Source organism: Anas acuta, chromosome 1 (assembly GCF_963932015.1).
Source record: "Anas acuta chromosome 1, bAnaAcu1.1, whole genome shotgun sequence".
Classification (NCBI taxonomy): Eukaryota; Metazoa; Chordata; class Aves; order Anseriformes; family Anatidae; genus Anas; species Anas acuta.
Window position 1 is genome coordinate 97,916,629 of NC_088979.1, and position 24,815 is coordinate 97,941,443.

At 43.7% G+C, this 24,815-nt stretch overlaps 1 protein-coding gene and 1 long non-coding RNA gene across 2 annotated transcripts; one reads left to right on the top strand and one right to left on the bottom strand.

The window, feature by feature from the left end:
- Window positions 1-6,761: 6,761 nt before the first annotated feature.
- On the top strand, window positions 6,762-14,542 carry ADAMTS1 (ADAM metallopeptidase with thrombospondin type 1 motif 1). The gene is made up of 9 exons (XM_068689859.1): window positions 6,762-7,956; window positions 8,165-8,517; window positions 8,959-9,091; window positions 9,507-9,674; window positions 9,971-10,257; window positions 10,542-10,728; window positions 10,831-11,006; window positions 11,896-12,071; window positions 12,445-14,542. Exons 1-9 carry the CDS (start codon window positions 7,392-7,394, stop codon window positions 13,184-13,186), a joined length of 2,787 nt encoding a protein of 928 aa, XP_068545960.1. The 5' UTR covers window positions 6,762-7,391; the 3' UTR covers window positions 13,187-14,542.
- A 6,608-nt stretch (window positions 14,543-21,150) lies between these two features.
- LOC137850197 (uncharacterized) lies at window positions 21,151-24,606 on the bottom strand. Its single transcript, XR_011092346.1, has 4 exons — window positions 24,489-24,606; window positions 23,734-23,857; window positions 23,375-23,487; window positions 21,151-22,551 (listed from the first exon to the last, which is right to left on the bottom strand). It is a non-coding gene; the product is annotated as an uncharacterized lncRNA (long non-coding RNA).
- Window positions 24,607-24,815: the final 209 nt, after the last annotated feature.

Below are 24,815 nucleotides of genomic sequence, written 5' to 3' on the forward strand. Positions count from 1 at the left end.
GGCTGGCTAGCACCTCTCCACTTGTGATATAGGTCCAGTTTGGCAGCAAGATAGAAGCTAACAGCTGATCTCCATTACAATTGCTTGCAGATAGTGCTGAGATTAGTGAGAACACTGGGGAACCTTGGGTAACAACTCTTTTGCCTTATAAAAGTTGCACTGATGCATCAAAATCCCTCTCTTTTGAGAAGTAAAACTCAAAACTATGAAGGCTTATTATTCAATTGCTTCATGCAGAAATGCCTAACTTGCTATTTGACCAAAGTTTTGCTCTGCTTTTTGAGCAATGAAGGCATTTCTCCATTTAATTGTCAAATGGCTACTGTTTCAGGGTTGCCTTAAGACTCAGAATTCACTGAATCACAGAATGGTTGAGATTAGAACAGTCCTCTGGAGGTCATCATTATGTCCATGGGTCCAACCCCTCTGCTCTGGAAGGGTCACGTAGTTCTGGTTGCCTAAACAGGTTTTGAGGATCTCCAAGGACAGAGACTCACCAACCTCTCTGGGCAACATATGCCAGTGCTCAGTCACCTACACTGGGAAGAAGTGTTTCATGATGTTCAGGTTGTACCTGTGTTCCAGTTTGTGCCTGTTGTCACTTGTCCTGTCACTAGGGACCACTGAAAAGAGTCTGGCTCTGTCCAATTTGCACCCTATATACTATACACTGACACCACATACAACCACAGTTAGAAAGGGCCTAACTTTTTTTTTTTTCCTAGATGACATGGTTATGCAAGATGGAAAAACATTATGCCAAACAAAAAGAAAGTTTTTGCAGGTGCTACAGCAAAAGCATTTTATCCAACATCAGCAATCTCCAGGCACATAGAGGAAAGTTGAGGCTCTTTGGAAAGGGAAAGGGAGAAAGAGAGGGACCCTCTCAGAACAATTTAGACCAAAAGGAACACCAAGAACTGCAGTTCAAGGAGGCCAGACCCAGCCCTGCACATCAAGAGGAAATTTTATCTAAATCAGCTTTTAGAAAGACATGGATTAGATGAGTCTAAACATGTATATAAATTGTTTGGGGAGTGGAAAGTGGTTAAGCACTTTCCTTAATGATTTTTGTTCTTTGTTAAATATGCTTACTGCCAACTATTGAATAGCCAGCATAATGGGGAGGAAGGGTGCAGCAGAAAGAGCTGAAATAAATAAGGGGAAGATAAAGGATGTAAACAAGACTACCAAAATCATACAGAGAGAGTGTGAGGAAGAAAAAGGAATGGATCCTCATATTAGTAAGACCTCGTGCAAGTTAAGCTCTGCATAGTATTACATGTATGTGGCAGTTTAGGTCTGGAAGCTGTATTGCAACCAGCTAATAAACCCAGTAATGGTAAGACAGCAACATCACATCAGAGTGTTTCTTTCTCTCCTGCCAGGCTGAGCTGCTCTTTTCCACGACTTGCTAGGATGCATCATAACCTCCTCTGCTAAGCTGACACAATTGCTTGTGCGGCTGGCAGTGTGAGAACTGGGGTGAGTGAACTGCCCAGCTAGAAATTTAAAGAAAATATTTCTTATTTGTGTCTAAATTTCTTGGTATTTATTATAATGTGTATCAGGCTCCCATCACAAAGAAAGACCAGTGGATGTCCAGTTAGACCAGGACAGCAATAAGGAGAGCACTGTCCAGCAAGATAGAAAGCTCCCTGGAATCAGTGGTTGATGCCCTCATCTGCTGTGACAATAATTTTCTCCTACATCACATGAATGTTTTGAAGGTACGAAAAAAATATATAGGTACAGTGATGAGTTTTCATTATGAGAACTTTCATGGAAAGTATAACGCTTCTTGCAGTACTTGTGCCCAAAGTACACTGAGAAAGTGTGGTATCTGTTGAAATTGCAGTGTGATAAAAATATCAAAATGTCAGTGGAACTCGGGGTATGCATGAATGTGCTTCGTTCTCTTTGCCAGTTGCCAAGGGACTTTGCAGCCAACGTTATGGTTACGGTTATATTTAACTTCTGAAACATTTTGCAGACATACTATAATGCAACATTTTGTTTTGCCTGATTCCTTTTATTTGATCCGTTCTTTCTAGAGAGATTTTTGTATATTTGACACTAGCAGTTGTTTTGACCGTGAAAATTTGGATTTAGGTCAGCTGTTCCATTAGCCATTTAGATGGTAACACAAATTCCTCAGTAGGAATACTTCTACCACCAGGAAGAGAAATACATGTGTCAGACCCCAACAGTCCTCTAAACCACTTGCATGTGATATGAATTCACATTCTGATGCAAACCTTCAGACCAACTGTGCTCTGGTAACAGATTTTGCTAAGGTATGTGACTGATAATAGTTGGGGGAAGAGGTTAACAAAAAGCTTAATGCTAGGCTGCCCCCTCCCCCTCAGGTGTTGATCTAGCCAGAAAAGTGTTATTAAATATATGTGCAGCTTTGCCTCCACTAGTCTCAGAATGTATCATTAAAATGCATTAGCTCACAGGTCCAAACAAGCACATCAGTCAACAAACAGCCAGGAGCTGTTAACAACCTTTGATGTCTTGGATCAGATAGGGATACTACGGTAGACAGTAATATACATGGTTATGAGTAGAGCCAGCTCTTGGTCAGGATGGAGGCCTACTCTCCCGCACCAAGCCAATTCAGGTCAAGCGTGTCAGCCAGCATAGACCATCAGCGATGCACTGCCATCCTCCTTCGGATGCAGTCAACCACAGAAGGAAAGGTGCTCTACATCCATTCAAGTGTGACCCACATCATCATCTTCATTGGATATGACCTACTGTTACTGCCAGGAGCGAACTATGAGTTGTGGCTGTAAAATGAGGAGGACACTGAGCAACAGGTGACTAGAGGGGGTTTACAGCTGCCCAACAAACAATAAGGGAACATTAGGACACATTACTGCACTCCCTGTACACAGAGCTGACTTCTGCCCTCCTTATTTTTAATTTCCCTCTGCTCCTATCCTACAACAAAAATGGACGAAAATATTTCATTGTGGACAAAACTCAACATACTTTTCACCACACTAATTTCAGGAACAGTTAAACAGTTAAACTACTTGTAAAACCTTTTATAAAGCAGCTTCAAGAAAAATTCAACTGAAAGCTAGTTTGGCAACTAATAACATGGTCTTTAGGAGATCCATAAAGTAATCTCGATTACATATGCCTCTACCTGTGCTCAGCAAAAAAAAAAAAAATGTTAAAGAGAGAAATTATGCCATCATTCATAATGCCTGCAATTGTATTAAAATCATTGAGGTGGTATTACATTAAGTCAGTGCAAAATATCTTTGTGATCTAAGTAAGGACTGGCATCAACTAAATGGATTCTAATTTCTACTGGTTTAAATTAAGTTAAGCTTCCTGGCTGCCCTTACCTTTACAAATTGAAATAGCCTAAATCCTGAATCCAAAAGTCTGGTGCATTATATCTGCTGAATAATAAAATTATTGACTCATGCAGCCAGAGGTACACTAAGTTCCCATTCGGTTCGTTTTTGATGAAAGCTTACTAGTGGAAAGCAGAAAGAAATGGTAGTTCTTCATTTTGAGTGCATTCAGGCCTATAATACAAGCTACTTAGGAATAAAATCTGGTGGGTCCCAAAATTCGTGTATTTTTCAGCAACTTTGATTGTTAGCTCATGTAAAAGGTGAAACTATGGGAAAACTGTTAACCAAATTGAATCACAGTTCCCCTCCAAAAAAAAGTTCCTACTAGTCATTCAAGTTGAAGTCATTAAATCAGAGTTTTCTGTCATATTCCACTTTAACATCTTGTTATCCTGCTTAATAAAAATTAAGTGTTAATGACATCAAAATCAATAATAAATGGAAAAGAGCAATAAGCTTTGCAATTTTGTATATCACAAAAGACATTAGAGTAGATCAGAAATCCATAAATAATCTTGTTCGCTACAGCCATTCATCCTGAGTGACAATGGATTCACTTTTTCTGCATGAAGCCAAACCTCTCAGACAGCTCCATGTTGAGAAGGGGAATAGAAGTGTTGTTTATGGGTGAGCCTTTCAGTAGTAACCAGCAGTGATGGGACAAGAGTTCTGCAAAATTAGATCAATCTCTGGGAAAAAAATAAAAGGATTAAGGTTATTGGAAGTGTTCCTTTGAGCATTTTTTTGTCTCCCATCCTCTGTTCAGTGGGACTAATGTGCCATCTGCTGTTTTAATACTAAATTGTTATAGTTTTTTAAAGCTGTTATCCTGTTATCATTCTGCAGCATTTGAACAAAAAGGCTGAAAAAAAAGTCTTTTTTTTTTCAATTTTGGAAACAGCAGCTTATACAAACACTGGAAAAGAAACTGAAACTTCACCATTGTTAATATTGCTCCGATGCTGTAAACATTTATGGGTAATCCACTTAAAATAAAACGCACTGCAGACTAAAATACGATGATCTATTAGCTCCATCTGGTGGCTATCTTTGCATTACAAGTCCTTGAATTTTTCCCGAGAAACACTAGAACACTAGCGATTTATTAAAAAATGTTCTATGCCTTTTCTAGGTTTTACTCTCATTAAGTGAAATTCTGCAAATTTTCGGTAAGTTTAGCTTTCTAAATATCATAATTTTAATAGGGATTTTCATTTCTACATAATATGATTGCAGATTTGATATGATATGGATTGCAAATATGCATACACGTGCTTCCTAGTCTTGCACATTGCAGCTAAAGACATTAGAATTATTTGCAGAAGTAGATTTAAGCACTTGCAATACTACACTCATTGTGTAGTGCCACTACATGTCCGCTAAGAGCCAGACCTTTTGCTTGTAGTTGTAAATGTTCCTTCACCCATGCTCACTTACTGCAAATCGTTTCCATGCCTTTTCACAGCAGCACATCCAGCAATAGAAGAACAAGGCAATTGCTGAGTGGTTGCCACTTTCCTAAAGCACTTTCTTGGACATTATATAAAAAGCTTTAAACCAACTGTCCTAACCACAGAAGGCCTGAGAAGAGTTCTGAAATTTAAGCGTTTCTTCCAAAGCATAGCTGGAAACCTGGGAGATGAACCGTAAAACATTGTCCAAGAGAATTTTTTATAAGAGAGTGCCACCTGGTGGAACACAGTGAAGACTTTACTCACAAAAAAAAATCTTTTAAGGTGGTCGGGAGATTTTAAATCGGAGTTTTTCAATCAAAAAGGACCAGTAAAACATTGTCACAAAGCTGTAGATGGCTTGGTGGCCACTGAAGTGGCCCAGCTCTAGTCCCTCCTGATGCATGCACTGTATCCATACGGTGACAGGCTGGAGGTTGCCGTACTTTTAATGGGTCTCTTTGCAAGCATAACAATTTTCAGTCTGAAGCTCAAAAATAAGTTACAAGACCTCCCTTTCAATTCTACATTTTATATGCCATATTTCTAGACTACTAAGCTCATAATTCCCCAAACCTTCAAAACATGTATAACTGCTATCGTGTGCAACACAAAACTAGCAGCATGAGTGGGCCACACCTCTGTCATGTCTCCTGTCCTGGGAAAAGCATGGTACAGCTGGGTGTACATTGCTGGATCTCAGAGATCACCACTCATCTCCAAGTCTTGAGAGAAAAATCAGGCCTCTGTTAAAACTGAACGCGTATTTCTGTCCCGAACTTGTTAATGGGCAGCAGTTGCAGTTTCTCAAAGCCAAGGCTCTGCTAAAAATGCACAGGCTTTGGCTGCCGTATCCCAAGTAAAATCCCCCATTTGATTTTGTTCATCGTTGTGTGGGACAACAGCACTTTTGTGGAGTAAGTAACTGGAAAATCCAGTTCATCTATCCATGTGCTTTTTTTTGCACAAGTTGAAAAGTTGGATGTTTCTAAAAATGTAGGATTTACACAGCGCCGTGGGAAACAAATGTGTTATCTGAACTTGACAGATAATTGGCCTGTGCAGTTGACACTGAAATACGGCTCCACATTTATCTGACGTTGAGTTAGGACAAAAACCCTTCGGTTTAGATTCAGGTGCTCCTAAGAGAATGGTGGATGTGTGAAACCATTGAAATGCTCGCTTCTGTCAGAAGGATGGTGCGTTTGCTAGTTCTGTCATCAGCCTGTGAGTTTTACCTTTGCGTTAAGTCACGGCATCACCTGATGCTGAAGCATTTTATTTTGGGGATTGTCACTGATCGGTGCAGCAGCACTTGTGTTTGTATCTTGTATCTAACACTGTTTCTTGCCAGTTCTTTGCCCTCGGCCTCCAAAAGGCCTCCGCAGCAGGGGGAAGCAGCCGTGCCCATCGCAGCTCAGGCCGCACGGCGGATTAGCTGTACCACCGCGGCCCGAAAGAAAAACCCTGGCTGCCCCTACGTGCGCGCCTCTGTTTAAGCGATTTACAGCACGAACCATTTCCCAGAACTACAGGTGCACGGCCTAGTAGGGCCGGGAGCGGGTGAAGAGTGTGTGTAGGGGAAAGGGGGGGGGGGGGGGGAATAATAGGAAAAGCCGCGCCCCCGACCCGCGGCTCAATGGGAGGGGGCACCCCGCCGTCGGAGGGGGCCGGGGCTGACGGCGAGCGGCGGGGGAAGGGGCAGAGGGGCCGGGGGAAGGGGCCGGGACCCCGTGGCTGCCCGCCTCGCCGCGCCGCGCCCCGTCCCGCCCCGCCGGGGGCTGGTGGGGGGGCCGGGGGCGGGGGCCGCCTGCCGCCGCCGCCTTACGCAGGCGGTGAGCTCAGCGGGCCGGGGCGGGGGGCGGCGCGGCGGGGGGCGGCGGGCCCCGGCGGGGTGGGGGCGGCCCGGCAGAACCCCATAAAGGGCGGCCGCCGCCGGCCCCGGCCGCCGCACTCAGCCCGCTCGGCGGAGCCGCCCGGATCGCAGCGGAGGGTCCGGGGCGGAGGGGCCCGCCCGCTCGCTCGCTGTTTCATTTTATTTTGAATTATTTTTATTTTTTTTTCTGCTTTTTTGCTTTCTCGTCCCGCTCCTCTCCGCGGGGAAGGGGGGTGTCTCGGCGATCGTCCCCCAGCATCCGCCCTGTGGAAGTGCACCCGAGGCCGGCCCGGGGCTGCCGGAGGGGACTCGCCGGAGCTTCCTCCCCGCTCGGAGGGCAGGGAAAAAGAGGAGCGGCGGCGCGGAGCGGAGCAGAGAGAAGGAGAAGGGGGCCGGGAGGCGGCCGGAGAGCGGGGCCGGGCTGCCCCTCGCACACCCTGCCTCGCTCCCTCCCCGCTGCTGCCATGGGGAAGTCGCCGCCGCCTCTGCAGTGATCGCGGGACTGCCGGCGGAGAGAAGCCTCCACCGCCCGCAAAAACCAACACCCCCCCCCAAAAAAAAAAAAAAAATACATATATATAAGCAAATCTCGCTCTCCGCCTTTTACAAATTAACGACCGAGGCAGAAAGGCTCCGCCAGGCCAGCAGCAACCAGCCTTCCCCGCCCCGAGCCCGGCGGCCGCGATGAGGACCGGGGGGCGCCCGCTGGGGGTGCTGGTGCCGGTGTTACTGGCGGTACTGGTGGCGCTGGGACCGTGCAGCGCCGAGCCCCCCGCCACCGCCCGCCAGGCGCTGGTACGGCCGCGGCGCCTGGGCGCTGCCGGCGGCCGGGAGCGGTTCCGCCTGGACGCCTTCGGGGAGCGGCTGACGCTGGAGCTGGAGCCCGACAGCAGCTTCCTGGCCCCGGACTTCACCCTGCAGTACCTGGGGGGGCCGCCGCCCTCCCCCTCGCCCTCCTCTCCGCCGTCGGGGGACGAGCTCTCCCGCTGCTTCTACTCCGGCACCGTCAACCGGGACCCGGGCTCCGCCGCCGCCCTCAGCCTGTGCGCGGGGATGCGCGGAGCCTTCTCGCTGCGGGGCCGCCAGTACCTCATCCAGCCGGCCCCCGGCGTCGGGCACCGCCTCGGCGTCCACCTCCTCCGCCGCCGCCGAGGGACCCGACGGGGAGATCCAGCAGCAGCCGCCGCCCGCTGCGCCGTGGCAGAGCCGGGGGCGGAGGAGCCGGAGCCGGAGCCGGAGGGGCCCGCAGGTAGCCGGCAGCGAGGGGGGCGAGGGGCTGCCCCGACGGGGGGACGGGACGGGGCCTGCCGCAGCCACGCCTCGGGGGGAACGCGGCTAAGGGTGCCCCGAGGTCGGGTGCTGAGTCCCGGTGGGTGTCGGGTTCCCCGGCGTGGGGTTGTATGGCCATCCCCTGTGCCGCTCACGTGTGCTTTGCCCCTGTCTCCCTCGCTTTCCAGAGGCAGAAACGAGGAGCAAAAGGAAAAAGCGGTTCGTGTCCAGCCCTCGCTACGTGGAGACCATGCTGGTGGCCGACCAGTCCATGGCTGAGTTCCACGGCAGCGGGCTGAAGCACTACCTCCTGACGCTGTTCTCCGTGGCGGCCAAGCTCTACAAGCACCCCAGCATCCGCAACTCCATCAGCCTGGTGGTGGTGAAGATCATGGTCATCTACGAGGAGCGGAAGGGACCTGACATCTCTTCCAATGCTGCCTTGACTTTGCGAAACTTCTGCAGCTGGCAAAAGCAGCACAACCCGCCAAGTGACCGGCACGCGGAGCACTATGACACCGCAATCCTCTTCACCAGGCAGGTGAGGGACAAGGAGGCTGAACCGACCCTTGCGCACGTTGCCCCTTACCCCCAGAGGCTCTGTCTGCTGGGAGTCCCCCAAAAATGTGTTCGGAGGCAGTCCTGTGGCATCACAGGTTCAGCAGAGCAGGCTGCAGTTGGAATGAGTCCCTTTTTATTTAGCCGTTTGTTTTACCGTTTGTGCTGTCCCAGGTGAAACTCATGGTAAATGCAGTGTGCTTCTGCCTTATATTTCCAGCAGGGCTAGTATGGAAATTATGCATTTTACTTCTACGTGTAAGCCTTGTGTATGTTCCAAAGACAGATTTTTGCCATCGTACCCATTGAAGTGCTGAATATTTATGCTCTTTCCATAAGTAAAGGCAAACTGCCAGGGTTGGATGTTGCTTGCCAAGGTTAAGTCTCTGATCTGATTAATAATGAAACTGCCTTTTTTTTACAGGACCTCTGCGGTGCCAAGACATGTGATACTCTTGGGATGGCCGATGTGGGAACAGTTTGTGATCTAAACCGCAGTTGCTCTATCATTGAAGACGACGGCTTACAGGCTGCCTTTACAACAGCACATGAGCTAGGTACTTGCAACTTAGAAATGAGGTTCCGGCTGATTAATTGAAGCTGGCTTGATGACGTAAAGCCCAGAGCTCCCCAGCCCTGCTGACGGCTTGCCCTGCGGGGCGCGGGGCCCCTGCACTCCCCTGGCACAGTCAGGAGGAGGCAGAGCTTTGCTGTGGAGTGGGGTTGAGCTGCAGAAAGCAAATCCAGTCTGCAAGAGCTGTGTGCTAGACTGTGGCTGCAGGAAAAAAGCCTGTGAGGAGAGGGAGAATACGCTGTAATCTGCTTAAAACTTGGTACCGTTCAGATCAGGATATTCTTTCAGCATTTAAAGGCCAGGCTTTGAGTAGCTCTAGAGTTATACATACAATAGCCTTGGTAATGCATAGGACAGACTTCCTAAAATCACCAACTTTTTTCCTTTTTTTTTTTAAGGCCACGTGTTTAACATGCCTCATGACGATGCAAAGCAGTGTGCTGGTATTAATGGAATAAGCCGGGATTTCCACATGATGGCATCTATGCTTTCCAATCTGGATCGCAGCCAGCCTTGGTCTCCGTGTAGTGCCTACATGATTACAACATTTTTGGATAATGGTCATGGTAAGGTTATTAAGCTTTCCATTCATGTGGAATTTATGGTTTTGTGTTTTACTGCTTTGCTTTTTTTTTTTTCTTTTAAGGGAGTGCTTTCTGCTAAAGAATAGTGTTAACCTTTTATGTGCTGCCAATGATTTTAGAAGGACCTTAACTTTACAAAAATGGTGGCACAAATTGGCTTGAAGACTTATGCTACAATGCAAATGTAGTTCTAGAGATGCAAATACATTTTTCCCTGCTGAAACTGAACTCACTGACAGAGTCTGTTTTTTTTTTTTCCCTTTTTTCTTCCTTTTCAGGTGAGTGTTTGTTGGACAAGCCCCATAAACCGATCCAGCTTCCTTCTGACTTGCCTGGCACATTGTACGATGCCAACAGGCAGTGCCAGTTCACTTTTGGAGATGAGTCCAAGCACTGCCCTGATGCAGCCAGTACGTGCACAACGTTGTGGTGTACCGGCACTTCGGGAGGACTGCTTGTGTGCCAAACTAAACACTTCCCGTGGGCGGACGGCACCAGTTGTGGAGAAGGGAAATGGTGCATGAATGGCAAGTGTGTGAATAAAACTGAGAAGAAGCATTATGATGTAAGTATAAATGTGTGTGTACATATCTATATGTATATATATATAGAGAGAGAGACAGAGAGATATCTTGGGTTGCAGAGTAGCCCAGATAATGCTTCAGTGAGAGCAATCAAACAGTTGTAAGGGCTTGAATAAATGGTGGTAGATAGCTAATTAAGCAGGCTTAGAGCTTTTTTTTTTTTTCTTTTAAAAAGTGGCTTAAGTAAAAAAATGAGCATGGCTGCAGGTTTTGTGGTTTTGTTTTTACTATATTAACACTTTCATTCTCCTTCTTGTCATTACAGACCCCGGTGCATGGGAGCTGGGGGTCCTGGGGAGCATGGGGAGAGTGCTCCCGGACTTGTGGTGGTGGAGTGCAGTACTCCTTCAGGGAGTGTGACAACCCCGTCCCGAGGAACGGGGGGAAATACTGCGAAGGGAAGCGGGTGCAATACAGGTCGTGTAACATCGAGGACTGTCCGGATAATGATGGTAATTTTTTCCCCATTTTTGAGGTGGAAAAGGGGAATCTTGTAGAGGAAGACCATGTAGAGAAGATGATCTCATGTCCACCTGTCTTTCCTCTGCCTACAGGCAAAACCTTTAGGGAGGAACAATGTGAAAAGCATAATGAGTTTTCCAAGTCTCCCTTTGGAAGCGGACCTGCAGTGGAGTGGACACCCAAGTTTGCTGGTGTCTCTCCAAAGGACAGATGCAAGCTGGTCTGCCGAGCAAAAGGAACAGGATATTTCTTTGTTCTACAGCCAAAGGTATTTCAAAACTCTCCCTCATCTACCTAGTCATGAATCAGACTTTTATTTCATCTGACTCTGCATGTGAAATTAAGAGTCGAGACATGTAGAATTCTGAAATTATATTTGCTCTTCTTGTATGTATGCTAGATTCTTACTTTTCTTCTCCCTACATGTACAATCTGATCAGTGCAAGCATGCTTTAAATATTCTGGCACAGTCCCTACAGTTATTTCACACATACCACCTCATCTACCCACTCCACCCTAGTTTCCTTTCCGCTCCTTCCACGAGTTTGATTAAACTGAGATATGTTTGGAAAACTGTGGTGGTTCTTTGCCAAAACTTTGGAGCTTTCTCATACCAGTTACTAATATGCTGACGGCTTAAAATAAACAAAAGGAAAAATAATTCGTCGTGCGTAGCTACTTGAACTCACTGTCGTAAGATGTTGAGAGCCAGTAACTACCAGGGTGATGACACAGATGTTTATTGTCGAGCAATACTCCTAGAAAGAAAGGATTGATTACGCCATTAAAAGCAATTTTGATCCTGTACTTTGAGGACATGACTACCTTCTAGTGACATTAGAGAAAAAATGTTCTTTCTGTATAGGAAATTATTAAAACAGTTCTGTGTTGGCTCTTTTCCAGTCTGGGAAGGGAGTTAATAAAAGCTGAAATTGGTTGTTTTCTCCTGTCACCATGGCATTTTAATTTTTTTCAAGTAGCACTGCATACCTCCAACTGTCTACAGGCTGCTTGGTTTTTAGTTTAGCCCTGAAAATACCAGTGCCGTAGGTCTTCTCGCTATTCATCTTCTACATTTTGTATGTTATCTGTATTAGGCATTTTCAAAGAAGTATGCATCTTCTAATCAAAAGCCCTACTGCTTGTTTCCTGCTAAGGTTGTGGATGGTACCCCATGTAGCCCCGACTCCACCTCTGTGTGCGTCCAGGGACAGTGTGTAAAGGCTGGCTGTGACCGTATGATAGGATCCAACAAGAAGTTTGACAAATGCGGCATCTGCGGTGGCAATGGATCCACATGCAAGAAAGTGTCTGGCACACTTGTGAGAGCAAAGTGAGTGCATGACTGCAGCTGCTTTCTGTTCTGGCGAATATTTTGTGGGTGTAAGCTTTTGGTTTCCAAGTCAGTGAGATACTGTCTCAGTTTATCCTTGGAACTGAGATTTGATCTGTCAAAGACAGTTGGCTGATAATAATTCACAGTGCGATCCCAGTGGAAGGAAGCCTCTGACATGCGGGCATGCCTCTGCCATAGCAATAACATGGGATGTGGCTTTGCAAATCCCTTAATCCCTTGGCTCGAATAGGTCAGCAGCTCGTGAGCTTCATGCTTCAGTTTCAAATGAAATTCAGTCTTGTGCCAGGCAGCTTCTTCCCTTTCCCAGGGACGAGCAGAGGGCTCAGTCTTTCTCTTTTCTCTTGGACAGACCTGGCTACCACGATGTCGTCACCATTCCAGCTGGGGCAACGAACATTGAGGTGAAGCAGCGAAATCACCGGGGTGCCAGACATGACGGCAGCTTCCTGGCCATCAAAGCCATGGATGGCACCTACATCCTCAACGGTGACTACACCCTGTCGACGCTGGAGCAGGACATCACCTACAAGGGCAGCGTGCTGAGATACAGCGGCTCCTCTGCCGCCCTGGAGAGGATCCGTAGTTTCAGCCCTCTGAAGGAGCCTCTGACCATCCAGGTCCTCACGGTGGGGGACCTGCCGCAGCCCAAGATCAAGTTCACCTATTTCGTGAAGAAGCCTGCTCAGCCTGGGTCAGAGAAGGTGCCCAGTAAAAAGAAAGAGTCCTTCAATGCCATCAAGGAGATCATCTCTTCCGAGTGGGTCATCGAGGAGTGGGGCGAGTGCTCCAAGTCATGCGGCTCAGGCTGGCAGCGGCGGGCGGTGGAGTGCCGGGACCCCCGGGGGCGGCCAGCTGCCGACTGTGCCCGGGAGCTGAAGCCCAGCGATGTCCGTCCCTGCGCTGACATGCCCTGCCAGCAGTGGCAGCTGGGGGACTGGTCACCCTGCTCTAAGACGTGCGGGAAAGGTTTCAAGAAGAGATTGTTGAAATGTATTTCTTATGATGGCAGCGTGCTGCCCCAAGAAAGCTGTGAGCCTTCCAAGAAACCGAAACACCTGATAGACTTCTGCAACATTACGGACTGCAGTTAAATAGTATAAGTTGGGAAAGCTAATTTTTTTTTATTTTTTATTCTTCAGAACAATGCACTGAATATATGAGAGTTAGAGGCAGCGCATACGTTCTGCGTACAAATTCACAGTGAGGATCCATTGAGGTGGGACAGTGCAAATAACCTTGGTTGGCGTTGCACCCTAAAACTATCCTGCCAATTGCAAGTTTGATAGGATAGCAGACCAATGTCACTCACTCATCTTCAGCAGATAAGGCCCTAGGGCATTAGAATTTCCTTTTTTAAAGTCTGTTACAAATTAAACCAAACAGGAGCAGTGGCCAAAGCGTGTTTCAGCAACCATTTTGGGGTTTGGTTATTTCTCCCTTCTTTTGGATTTATATTGTGGTACTGATCAAGTCCCCATGTGTAGGAAAGGGGAGCAGAAAAGATAGCTTAAAATAATTGGTCAGGGTTTACCTACCTCACGAAGGGCAAAAAATACAGGATTAGAAAAGGAGCTTTAACTAAGTCATTCATGGCTGCTATTGTTTCAGAGAATAGTTTTATATAAAAATAAAGCCATATTCTCTACCTGTAAAGAATAAGAAATGTCAAGAACAGTCAATTCCACAAATAACTAGAATTTCATTTTTTTTAAAGCATCATTATGTCATTCCAACGTGCCTGTCCATTTCTCTCATCCACTCTGATGCCGTTGCAGTGACATATGTAGTCCAGAGGCTAGAAAAAGTGGAAAACTTCATGGAGCAGGTAGCGTCTATGAGTAGTTGCTCTTTGTGCCTTCTGCATACCTTCCATGAGCTTCTTGGATTCAAGCTTGGTCCTGCCATCCTGTCAACCAGACTCTTGGCAGTGGGCGCTTGAGTCAACACTTTGACATTCAAGTCTTTTCCTTTACCCCAGCCAATAGCAATTATTTGCATTCGGGTAAAAAGAGATCAAAGAAATCCCGCTATGCATGGGAACCTCTCCTAAATGGCCTCTGATGAGTTTGTAGTGCTCAAATCACTGATAAGGCGGGAAGACAAAGCTGAAGGATAGCAGGTCCATCCACAGCAGTACGCCAACATTCGCATAATTAAAGTTTGTGCCAGTCCATAGACAATGAGAGAATATGGCTTTCCATATGTATATAGTAAAATATATTACTATAGATGTTACATACTTTATAAGTATTTTATATTTCTTTCCCTTCTGGGAAGGGTTATAATTTGTAATAAATGCATATAATGAGCGTATTTATTTTTATACTTCTTGTCTAATGTGATCTTCTAAGTTATCGCTTTTTTAAAAGGACATATAACAAGGATAGAGTATTTATACAGTATAATATGTTACTAGAGGTAATAAATGAACCCTATAAATTTTGGAAGTGGAGTGTCGTTATTTCACTGGAGTAAAACTAAGTCTATCAAGCAAATGAGCTTGAATTCTAAGGCTTTTTTTGTTATAAAAAAAGCTAAACCGCGTTTCTCAAAAATACTGGTAGCTTAGGCTACTAATTGACTGTGTTAGTTAAGGGGTTTGGAAAACCCTACCCATAATGTCATATACCACGTTAAAACGAATAATTTTGTATTTTATTGCTTAACCACTAACTGGGTGCTCAGCACTGTTGTTTCATCTTAAAAAAAAAAATAAATAAAAAAAACACTGCCACTAGACTGATGCCACTGATTTTAATAACAGCTTACAGAGGGAATATTGCTGTCAGTGGTGTTTATAACCAACAAAATATGTACAAAAGTAGCAGTTTTACCTGCTCCACTTAGCTTTACCCTACTGGGAAAGATGTATTCAAAATTTAAAACCATTAACTAGCAGTCAGAGGTTTCCCTCACAAATTTCTGGAGGGCCTCAGGATCATGCTTTTCTAATTAGAAGTACTGTATGAATGAACTGTTCTAATGCTGTTAGTAACACGTTTTATAATGTTGAAATACATATTAAGCATTAAGAAACTGATTTTTGCTCCCTCATTTCTGATCTCATGACCACTGAAGTCGAGGGAAAATCTTCTGTTGAGCTCAGTGGGATTCTTGCCATGGAATTTGAGACATCAGTCATTTATGGATACTTTTGGCTTTGTGTCATGTAAAAATCTATTAAAACTTCCTTTGCCAATGTTTGGACTCTGTCTTGAAGAAATTGTTCCCACTTTATTCCATGGATAAAATCCTGGCCTCTCTAAAGCACATAGAAAAATTCTCATCACGTCACACTTCATCGAGTATTACTTTGTCTGTGACATGCTCAAATGCTGGGGAATGTTTTCCTTAGCATTATACGTAGTATTATTTAGGAGTCAATCACTTTATTTTTTCATAAATACCTAAGAGTCAGTGCTTTTTATTTACATATTTTTACATACAGAAAGGGTGGTTAGGTGTTGGTAGGCATTGGAACAGGCTACATAGGGAAGCAGTGGAGTTGCCATTCCTGGAAATACTTAAGAGTTGTATGGCTTTGGTGCTTAGGGACATGGTTTAGTTGTGGACTTAGTAGTGTTAGCTGATGGTCAGACTTGATCATCTTAAGGGTCTTTGCCAACCTAAATTATCCTCTCTCTCTCTGTATGTCTATATTTTACTACAGCAGGTTTAAATTAGGAATATATATACATTTGCAAGAGAAAGAAAACTCATTTTTATTTTCATTTTCTGCTGTTGCTCTTACTCCTTGTAGATTTCATATTATAACATATAGCTGTTGGTTGGTGTTGCCTGAAACACTCCGTTTAAGAGCCCAAGGAGCTACTGTCCTGAAACTACAAGGCTGTTCAGTATCTATGGAATTGGCAATTAACTTCTGCTTGATGGTGATTGCCCAACTTTGTTCTCAACCTAGAAGAAATACTCAGTAGGACTAAGAAAGGTCTGCAGAGGAAACAGCTTCTCATACCTACCCATATCAATTAAAGCAAGCTCAAGGTGCTGACATACTCGACACCTTGCAGTAGCACTTGAGGTTGTTGGGAGAGAGCAATGGTATTTCACAGGCACCGCCTTTTATGCTCAGGGGAATTTGGATCCAAGTAAGTGCAGCAATTTCCCCTTTTTAAACAAAAGGTGCTGAAGTGTTCTGCCTTTCCAAAGCACCTGTATTACCTGGGTTAGATCAGTCAGCCCTGTAGTTAACCAGAGCTAAGTGAGGAGTCAGAAGTTGTGCAGGAAATTAAAGATATTTAGTATTTTACACTAAGAAATGGCAGTCGTAACAACTTTTTTACACTCTTGCAAATGATTACTTAATAAAATGAGTGATGGACTAATAAAAGGTTATGATGTAATGACAGCCTATTTTCTATGGTGATGTTCGTTTCTTTAGAGTATAAATGTAGTAGCAGCAGGCCAGCTTATTACCAATAGTTGTAGCATAGTTGACCGAGGCTGTATTTCCAACTCATAGTTTACTGACTACATATTTTTCTTTGACCGGTCCTTAAATTCACAGCAGTTGCATCTGTTAGACAGTTCTTGAAATTATATGCCATTTTTAATAATGGTGAGCTACAGAGGACTTGCTCCGCATAATGTTTTCATTCAACAGTGCAGTCAAAGGCTTGCTCCCTTCCAAAGCTCCCTCTAGTTGCAAGAAAGCTTGCCCTGTGTGTCCCAACACAGGAAAACTAGCAAAAACAATGGACATGGTTCAGCTGGTTAGCTGTCAAGACCACACGTGAATTAAACATGCCCCCTGTACCAAGAGTCTGGATATTAATAGCTTTTATTACAAGGGGCTGGATAGTTAAGTGTTTTTTGTGTTCATGTTCATTATTGTCAGCAGGAATTGCAACACATTATCACTGATTCATCAGGCACACTCCTGGGAGCAGAAACGGCATTGAAGCTTATGTTGGGACATCAGTGAATATAAGAGCTGGTGCTTTCTGCCAGCCAAGGAGCCCACTACATGCCTGTGTGCTCACCGAGGCCATGGCAGCTGTCCCCACTGATGTCCAAATGGGCTTCAAACCCTGAACAAAGGTTGTTCTTTTCAGCCAGGTTTTCTTATCTGTCCAAGGCGGGAGGGAGGTTTCCAATGCCCAGTGTCTCAGCTCAGGACAAGCTCCCACCATCCCACCAGTTTGGAGCCATTTTTTGGTGCCTTCCGTTTCAAGTTCAAAGAATCCAAAAGCCATAGACTTTTTTAAATATTTTGGCACCATAAAGTAAAGGTGTAGCTGAGTAGTGTGAGCTTGGTAGATGAAATTCCTATTTTCAAATACTTTCAGAGGCAAGTGTCTGAATGACTGAAATGTGTCTTCTTTAACCATGCTTGGTTTTATTGCTTTTGAAGCTGAGCTATCTTCTGGTGTTTGGTAAGGCTACAAGTCTTTCTGTTGGTGCAGAGGGGCAAATGAAAACAAGTCACTATTGGTAGCTCTGCCATTTCAGTCATTATGATTATGAGAAAAACTTTCTCCAGCCTTCCAGTGGCCTTAAAGAGATTAGAATTGGGACTGAGTCCAGACTGAGTGCTAGATCTCCAGAACCCACTTTTCAAGCTTCATCATCTAAATTAGAAAATAATTGGGAATTCAAGGAGAAATATGAAGTTATTCTTCAAAACTACTTTTCAGATTGATTTGGACGTAAAATTTTGGCATCCATGCTGGATACGCACTGTAAATGTGGCTACTAGAAAATTTGGAGTAGCTGCTGTAAAGATCAGACCTAATCTAATTTACTGCTTGGAACTGCATTAGTAGTAAATAGGAACAAAACAGTATGTGATAGGATTCTTAAGTTGCTGTGCTCCCCTCTCTTTAGTCCAACAGTTGTTATGAAAGCAAGAGTGTGGGTGTTTCCCAGATAATTATTTTGCCACTAATGGTAATACATGTGGTTTCAGAACAGAGAAAGGTTGGTTGCTATTACAGAAGATGTCTCTGTGTGAGCTTTTACAGTAAAGAAATAATTGTATGCATCTGGGATGGAAAAATCTTGAAATTGCCTAGAGCTGCTATGTACTTTAGCAGCTGATACCTGCATTCTAGAGCCATCTGTTGCCTGCGTGCATTTGGAGCTGTTACTTTTAGCATGGGGACATTGACTTAGAGAATAAAGCCCTCCAGAGTTACATATATGCACAACACTTGTGATTTGTCAGGGACTAGCAAAGTTGACATTTCACCTCTGAAACACAGACCATGTAGCCTGCACTATGGCAACTAAATTAAATAATTTGTAGTTTTACAGCAGCTTTCACTCAAATCAATATCTCCCAGCGCTGTATAAGTTTCAGTAAAAGTCTGGCACACCTTGTACAGAGAAACAAGTGAGACCTTTGCTTTTGTCATTGTCACATCACAAGCAGGTAGACACATGCAAAAAATGATGTTAGTTGGTTTATTGGAATCTGTAGGACAAATAGATGATTTCATCTAGGAAAAAAAAAAAAAAAAAGTCTAAACCCACTAGCTAGGTTAGGGAATGAAGAAGAAAAAGCTCCAGAAGAAATTTAGAAAGGCAGCATGAGAAGAATAGCCCAGACTCCTTAGTAAACACTCCCACCTTAATGTCTGGTTTCTAGTCATCAGCTGGCTATGAAATTGCTAGCACAGCTTTGCTTCGGCAGCCTGGTGTTGTTCTGGGCCTCATACACCTGGGAACGCTTTTCATCCCATGCAATTTCAAACATGCCTACAAACCACCACTGGAGCAAAGATCAAATCCTGTGTGTGATATGGTCACGGCTGCTTAGTCCTCCAGGCAAAGAGGGTATAATTAGGTGAAAAGCTTTTCCTAGTAAAGGCCACCCAAAGATAGCAAATTAATTGTCCTCCTCCACTCCCCCCAAAACAGAGGCAAATCCTTAGGACATGCCTAGGCTACAACAGGAGTGTAATTGCTCAGCAGTACCCCTCCAGCATGCTGCCCCATTTTGCATAAACAGCATATGTTCTTATAACATATGGACACAGAGAAAGGACAGAGCAGGGTATTGCCACCTCTCCTAGCACTGCCTTTCCTGAATAACAGATTCTGTAGCTGTTCCAAACCTTTGTATTTTCTTTGCTAAACAACAGCTAAAAATATGCATTCAAGCTTGGTATTCTCCCTCAAATCACAAAACAACTTATATCCGCGGAAGGGAAGTCAAAACATAGCTATCACGTTCACAACAAAGAGTGGTATAAACACAGTATTTCAATAAATGTTTGTGATCTCAAAGCCTGGGGCAGACTGATTATTGCTGGGACTGCACACAGTGTTGTCGGGACGCTCAGATTTATTTTATGGTACCTAACAGCACAAGAAGGTCTTGTGCAAGAGATTTAGTGTTGGGCAACAGAAGTACTGTTTCATACAGCACCTTTCCCTGTAAGCTAGCTACATTTGCTTGATATCTTCAATGTGTTAAAGGATAGTCCTCTGTCTTATTTCTGCCTGTGACCATAATCTAATGGGATCCACCATGCATCGACAATATTAAACTTAAGCATCCCAACTCTAAGTCAAACCACTACAAAATCTGTCATCCTTTATATCCCAGCATTTGTGCAAGAAAGCTACAAAACTAGTTTGAGTTTCTATCAACTCATGATTCTTCCCAGATACTCCATTTGAAAATGAATATTTTATCCAGCATTAGTTGCACTCAGATATAACATATTTTCCTACAAGCACAGAAAGGAGCGTGTTGTTCCAATATAGGGGAAAGAGCGAAGTCATATGGTAGAGATTACAATCAGGCAAGCTGAAAGCACTGGTTGTTTTAATTGTACACCAATATATTTTTCAGTATAACTAAGGCAATATGCCTGCCTTCTCACAGGCAAATTAAATAAATACTGTCACTTTATAAGATTTTCATGTAAGAAAATTGAGATGGTATTATCTATAAGAAATGAACTGAAGTTCGGTTGTTTGGATTAAAAATTTCTCTGTGAAGCAAAACACGTTAATGGAGAAACTTTTCTAATTTTCTAATTTTCTATTATAATTCAAAGCAAATGCCAACAAAAAAAATATGAAGCTTTAAAACAATGCAATACTGTTTTTCTCATTCTGTCTACTGAAATTTTCTGACATCTGGACTCTGGCAGGAAAATCTGTGAGCTGTTGTATCACAAAAGAGCACTACTCAAAGACGTACACTGAAGACACAGATAAGAAGAAAAAAAGTGGGTCATTCTGTAATTTCTGTCAGATGGGAGGTGGCTAAACCTGACATCACCAGGGCATCATTTATTTATGTTAGAAATGACTTCAAAGTTACATAGATACCAATCACAACCTACTACAGACCATACTTCTTATGCTTCTTGCACATATGATCCACTTTTGCAGACTAAGAGGTTTGAATAATTCATTTAAGCACCAAAACCATGAGGTACTCTTTAAACCAAGACACAAAACTGTTGGGCCTTGTCTGTAGCCACTTTAATAAAAGAAAAATGGCCTTGTGGTTACAGCTGTCATTCAACAGGGTGTTTAAGCTCATGCTTACACCCATTGTTATTTAAGACAGCACTGAGTAAACCTTAGAGACACAAAATAAAAGGTTGCCTTCTTTTGTTGAATCTGGATCTTAATTACATGTTGAATTAACTGCATTATTTTTTGGAATTTATCAGGGGTTCATGTTTAGGCACGCTGCTATCTAGATATTTGGGATGACCAATAATGCTTAATGTAATTGGTTGGCTACAGTTTAAATATTTGATTTCTTAATCATATTGTAGTGTTTTAAGCAAACATATCTTTTATTAAAAAAAAAAGTGCTGCCAGCAATGATTTTAGGTATATTTTTGAATTCTTTAGTTATTTGCAGAACACTGAATGTAAGTACCACCCTGGTGTCTCTAAAAGGGTATCTGAGTGGTGTAGTTGGTGTCCTTCCTGAATTCCAGAGGCCGAACTGTGAATATAAGATTTTCATACAGGTAAAACTGTTTTCTGCAGATGAAATCCACAAGTGAAGGAAAAACAAACAAACAAACAAAAAAATTACATAGACTTGTTAATTGTGAAAACTATTGAAACATATACCAGATATTGTATTTCACAATCAAGCCTGGCCAGATTTAGAAGAGAATTAAGTGCAATGCAATGTTCATCTCCTTTTTCTCTTCCAGTGAACCAACATACACATTTGGGGATATGCTAGGATAATGAAGAGTGATGTTTTCCATTTCTCTTTACCTTCTCCTGGAACAAGTGCAGAGCACAACACGGCAGCACTAGAGGGACTCAGCTGCCTTTGATGAATCAAACAACAAAAATAAGATTAAAAAATCTCTGCGCATGTTTCCTCTTGATTCTTTTAATTTATACTTTTATTTATTTGCACTTTCTAAGGAATAATAGTTGATGTCAGAGAGGAGAGCACCCAGAGTGATATCTGAATTCAGGTCCAGCTGGAGCAGATCCAATGTGACACTAAACAGCTGCCTGGCAGACAAGCAGGTTGGAGGCATTACATGTAAAAAATCAGCATTAAATAATTTCAAATCTGGTACAAGCTAGCAAAAGCCAGGCAATTCAGAGGCAATTCACAGGCAATTAATTTTTTTGTTTGTTTGTTTGTTGTTTTTTTTTTTTTTTTTTTTACTGGGACAAAATTTTATATAAGCCTGTTCCCAAAGCTCCATCTGAAGTAATAGATATTACCCCCATACAGACATGGGCATCCGTAAGTCTAAGTCACAATACTTTCAACTATATACCAGGTTTTAAATTAGATTCCTGTTGGTCTGGCTTTAAAAATCAGTAGATTGTTAGTATTTAAGTCTGCACCACAGATGGGCTCAGCACTGTATGATAGCTTCAACTGCAACCAGTGAATGAGAGCCCTGCCTGCAGAGCACAGAGGGGGCAGAGGCTGGCACTGCTGCTTTCTCTCAAGACACATGGTAGCATGCAAATTCTTTGTTCAAAGCATGAAAAATAAAGCCAAGACATGTACACTACATTACCTAAAGATACCAGGGGAAGGCCTCCCATTGTAAATGGTTGATCTGGTGACTGCAGACTACCTGAGGTGTGTAAGGATGTATAAGGCATAACTTTCAAGAGTAGTGGACAGGTCCCAGTCATTCAGCCCAAACAGCTTTGCCATGGCGACCCTACAAAGGCCTTCATTAAATCAAAATCTAGTTTATTTTCTCCAGCAGAGACTTGGTTTAGTGACTTGGCCGGAAGAGGAACAATGTGTCAGAGAAGAGAAAATACAATTGCATGAAGTTGCTGTACTTATTATCCAGGTGTTTCCAGCTGTCAGTTCTGGGGGAAAAAAACTTTTAATGTCAGTGACAATTGAAGGTCCTTCAACAGAATTGGGTTGAAGAGTGAGGTCTGACCTGGTGTTATTATCCAGACAGCCCCAGCTCTGCAGTCCATGATGCTCTGGCCTGTTGTGGAGCAGTGCAGGGAACTGTGTAGTGGAGAACAAAAAGATTGTGGATATTTTCAGTGCCAGGAAAATGTATTCTGCCATTTGCATTCAGTTTCAGTTGGGTGCCAGGAAAGTGCTTCAAAGAATGGAAATGATTTTCTATTCAAGACCTGAACTACAAAAAGATAAGTGTTTGGCACATGTGTCTTTGAGACTCTTGGGGAGAATTTTTAACTTGCAGGCATGCTGTTTAGCTGCTTTTTGCACAATCCATGTGGTCATGGGTTTTTCCATCTACCTGTGTTTCTGACATCCTGAATGTCAAGTGGACTAAATCTACTTCACGTTATCCTTCAATGGAGTCTGATGAATATTGTAGCCAGCCAGTTCTCCTCTTGCTTTGGGTCTGCCTACGCGTCTGACTAGTGAAAGCTTGTTTGCTTTTGCTAGGGGGTGTTTGACAGACTCCCACAAGACCTGCCTAAGTAAGGCTTGCTCTTAAAAGCATTGCTGGCATAGTAATGTCACAGAAGAACATGGAAAAGAAAAACACAACCCAATTTGTTATAGCTGTAACAGCAAAAATCCTAATGAAGAAGCATTTATACTGACCTAAGTCCTTTATTCTATTCTGAGAACTGATCTAAGCTATACCAACAAGGAAGTTTCATTCGCCCATCTAAATTAGGTTTTGCACTTTCACATGTACAGAAATAGCCCCACTGGCTAAAGCCATGTTGGCAAATCCAGTTACATGCAGACAAGCACTAAATAGCTTTCTCTGCCTTGGGCACATTAGGAACTTAGTCCCCCTTCTCTCTCTTGGTTTTCACGTTGCATGGAAAGAAAAGGGAAGCAAAACCTCTATTCTCTCTCATACCCCTCCTTGCTGGCCAGAGGTGCAGGAGATCACACAGGCAGAGCTCTTCTTTTTCTCCCACAACTTTGTGGGATTGTAGTCCCAATGTGTTGGGTCTGCAAAAGAGGTCGGATGTTATGTTTCTTCTCTTACATATTTCCATGTCCCTGCTAGTTACCCACTACTTTTAGATACTTGGATCATCAGAAACCTGGAGAAGATTTCAAAGTATTTCAAGAACTGGGTAGCATATAGGGTTTACCAATGCCTCCACCAAAAATAAAAATAAATTAAAAACAAGCAAACAAACAAATAAAAAAACTTAATTGACATAACACAAGTAGGAAGAATGAAAATTTCACCTCATTTGCCATTTCAGCTGGCTGAAGATAATAATTCCTACTCCATATGCAGTTCAGCGGGGTCTGTGATGGAAAAGCTGACAAATCTTCAGAAGACAAAGTACTGCAAGCAGCACTTTAAAATCTGAGGATGGCAGACAATTATTTCTGGAGACAATAAGTGCTATTTTTAAACAACTTAATATTACAATCTTTTGAAATCCAAATGAGAAGACATTGTCATGCAGAAGCAACAGTAACAACAGTCTTGTTTAAGCTTAAATTTAACATTGTATAGTCATTACAGGCAAGCTGTGTTCCCTAGCAATGAGATGGCTGCATATTACAGATGCACGACTCCTTCAAAGAACTGCCAGATTATGGGATTACTCTAAGGAAAATTTCGCAACAAGGTTTGATTCCTTCCTGATGAAGTGATTTTCCACAACACTTTGCTCTTATAGCATATTGGCAGATGAAGAGAGAACAGGGAATGAAATGCATTTTCTAGTAGTACACAGTAATGATAAACGCAAACCCTAGCGTCCTGCCTTCGGATATGCTTATAACAGTTAAACTACGTGAGGGCAGTGAGATGCTTCCTACAAGCAAGGTAAGTGTAGTCTGTGTCTCTTAGCCAAATCACCACAGGGAGGTTTGGGCCCACAACTGTTACCACCACAGTTACAACTAGAAACGCTTATCAAGGAGATCTTGAAATATTCTCACTCCCTAATCTTCCGAAACTGTCTGCAGCACAAGGATAACACAGCCACAGGGGAAGAGCAGGGACACACCAGGCAGAGTGCCTCCCTAGGCAGCAACAGGCAGGGACAGCAGCGCACACGGGTGAGGACCAGGCATCCCAGGCCACCAGGTTGCCTGTGCTTTCTGTCCTTAGTCCATGCCAATTAGCTTAATGTGGCTCAGGTGGCAGAGGCAAGAAATCTGCCCTGCAAGAAAAGACAGAGGGGGAGCTGCTGGCTGCAGGGGCTTTCTCTCCTGTCTATAAAGTCTGTGTATTGTGCTACTGCAATAATACGGCTAATTATTAATTATAGGCCAAGGTTTGCTGTAAGTAGCAGATGTTAAGGTGTGCTGTG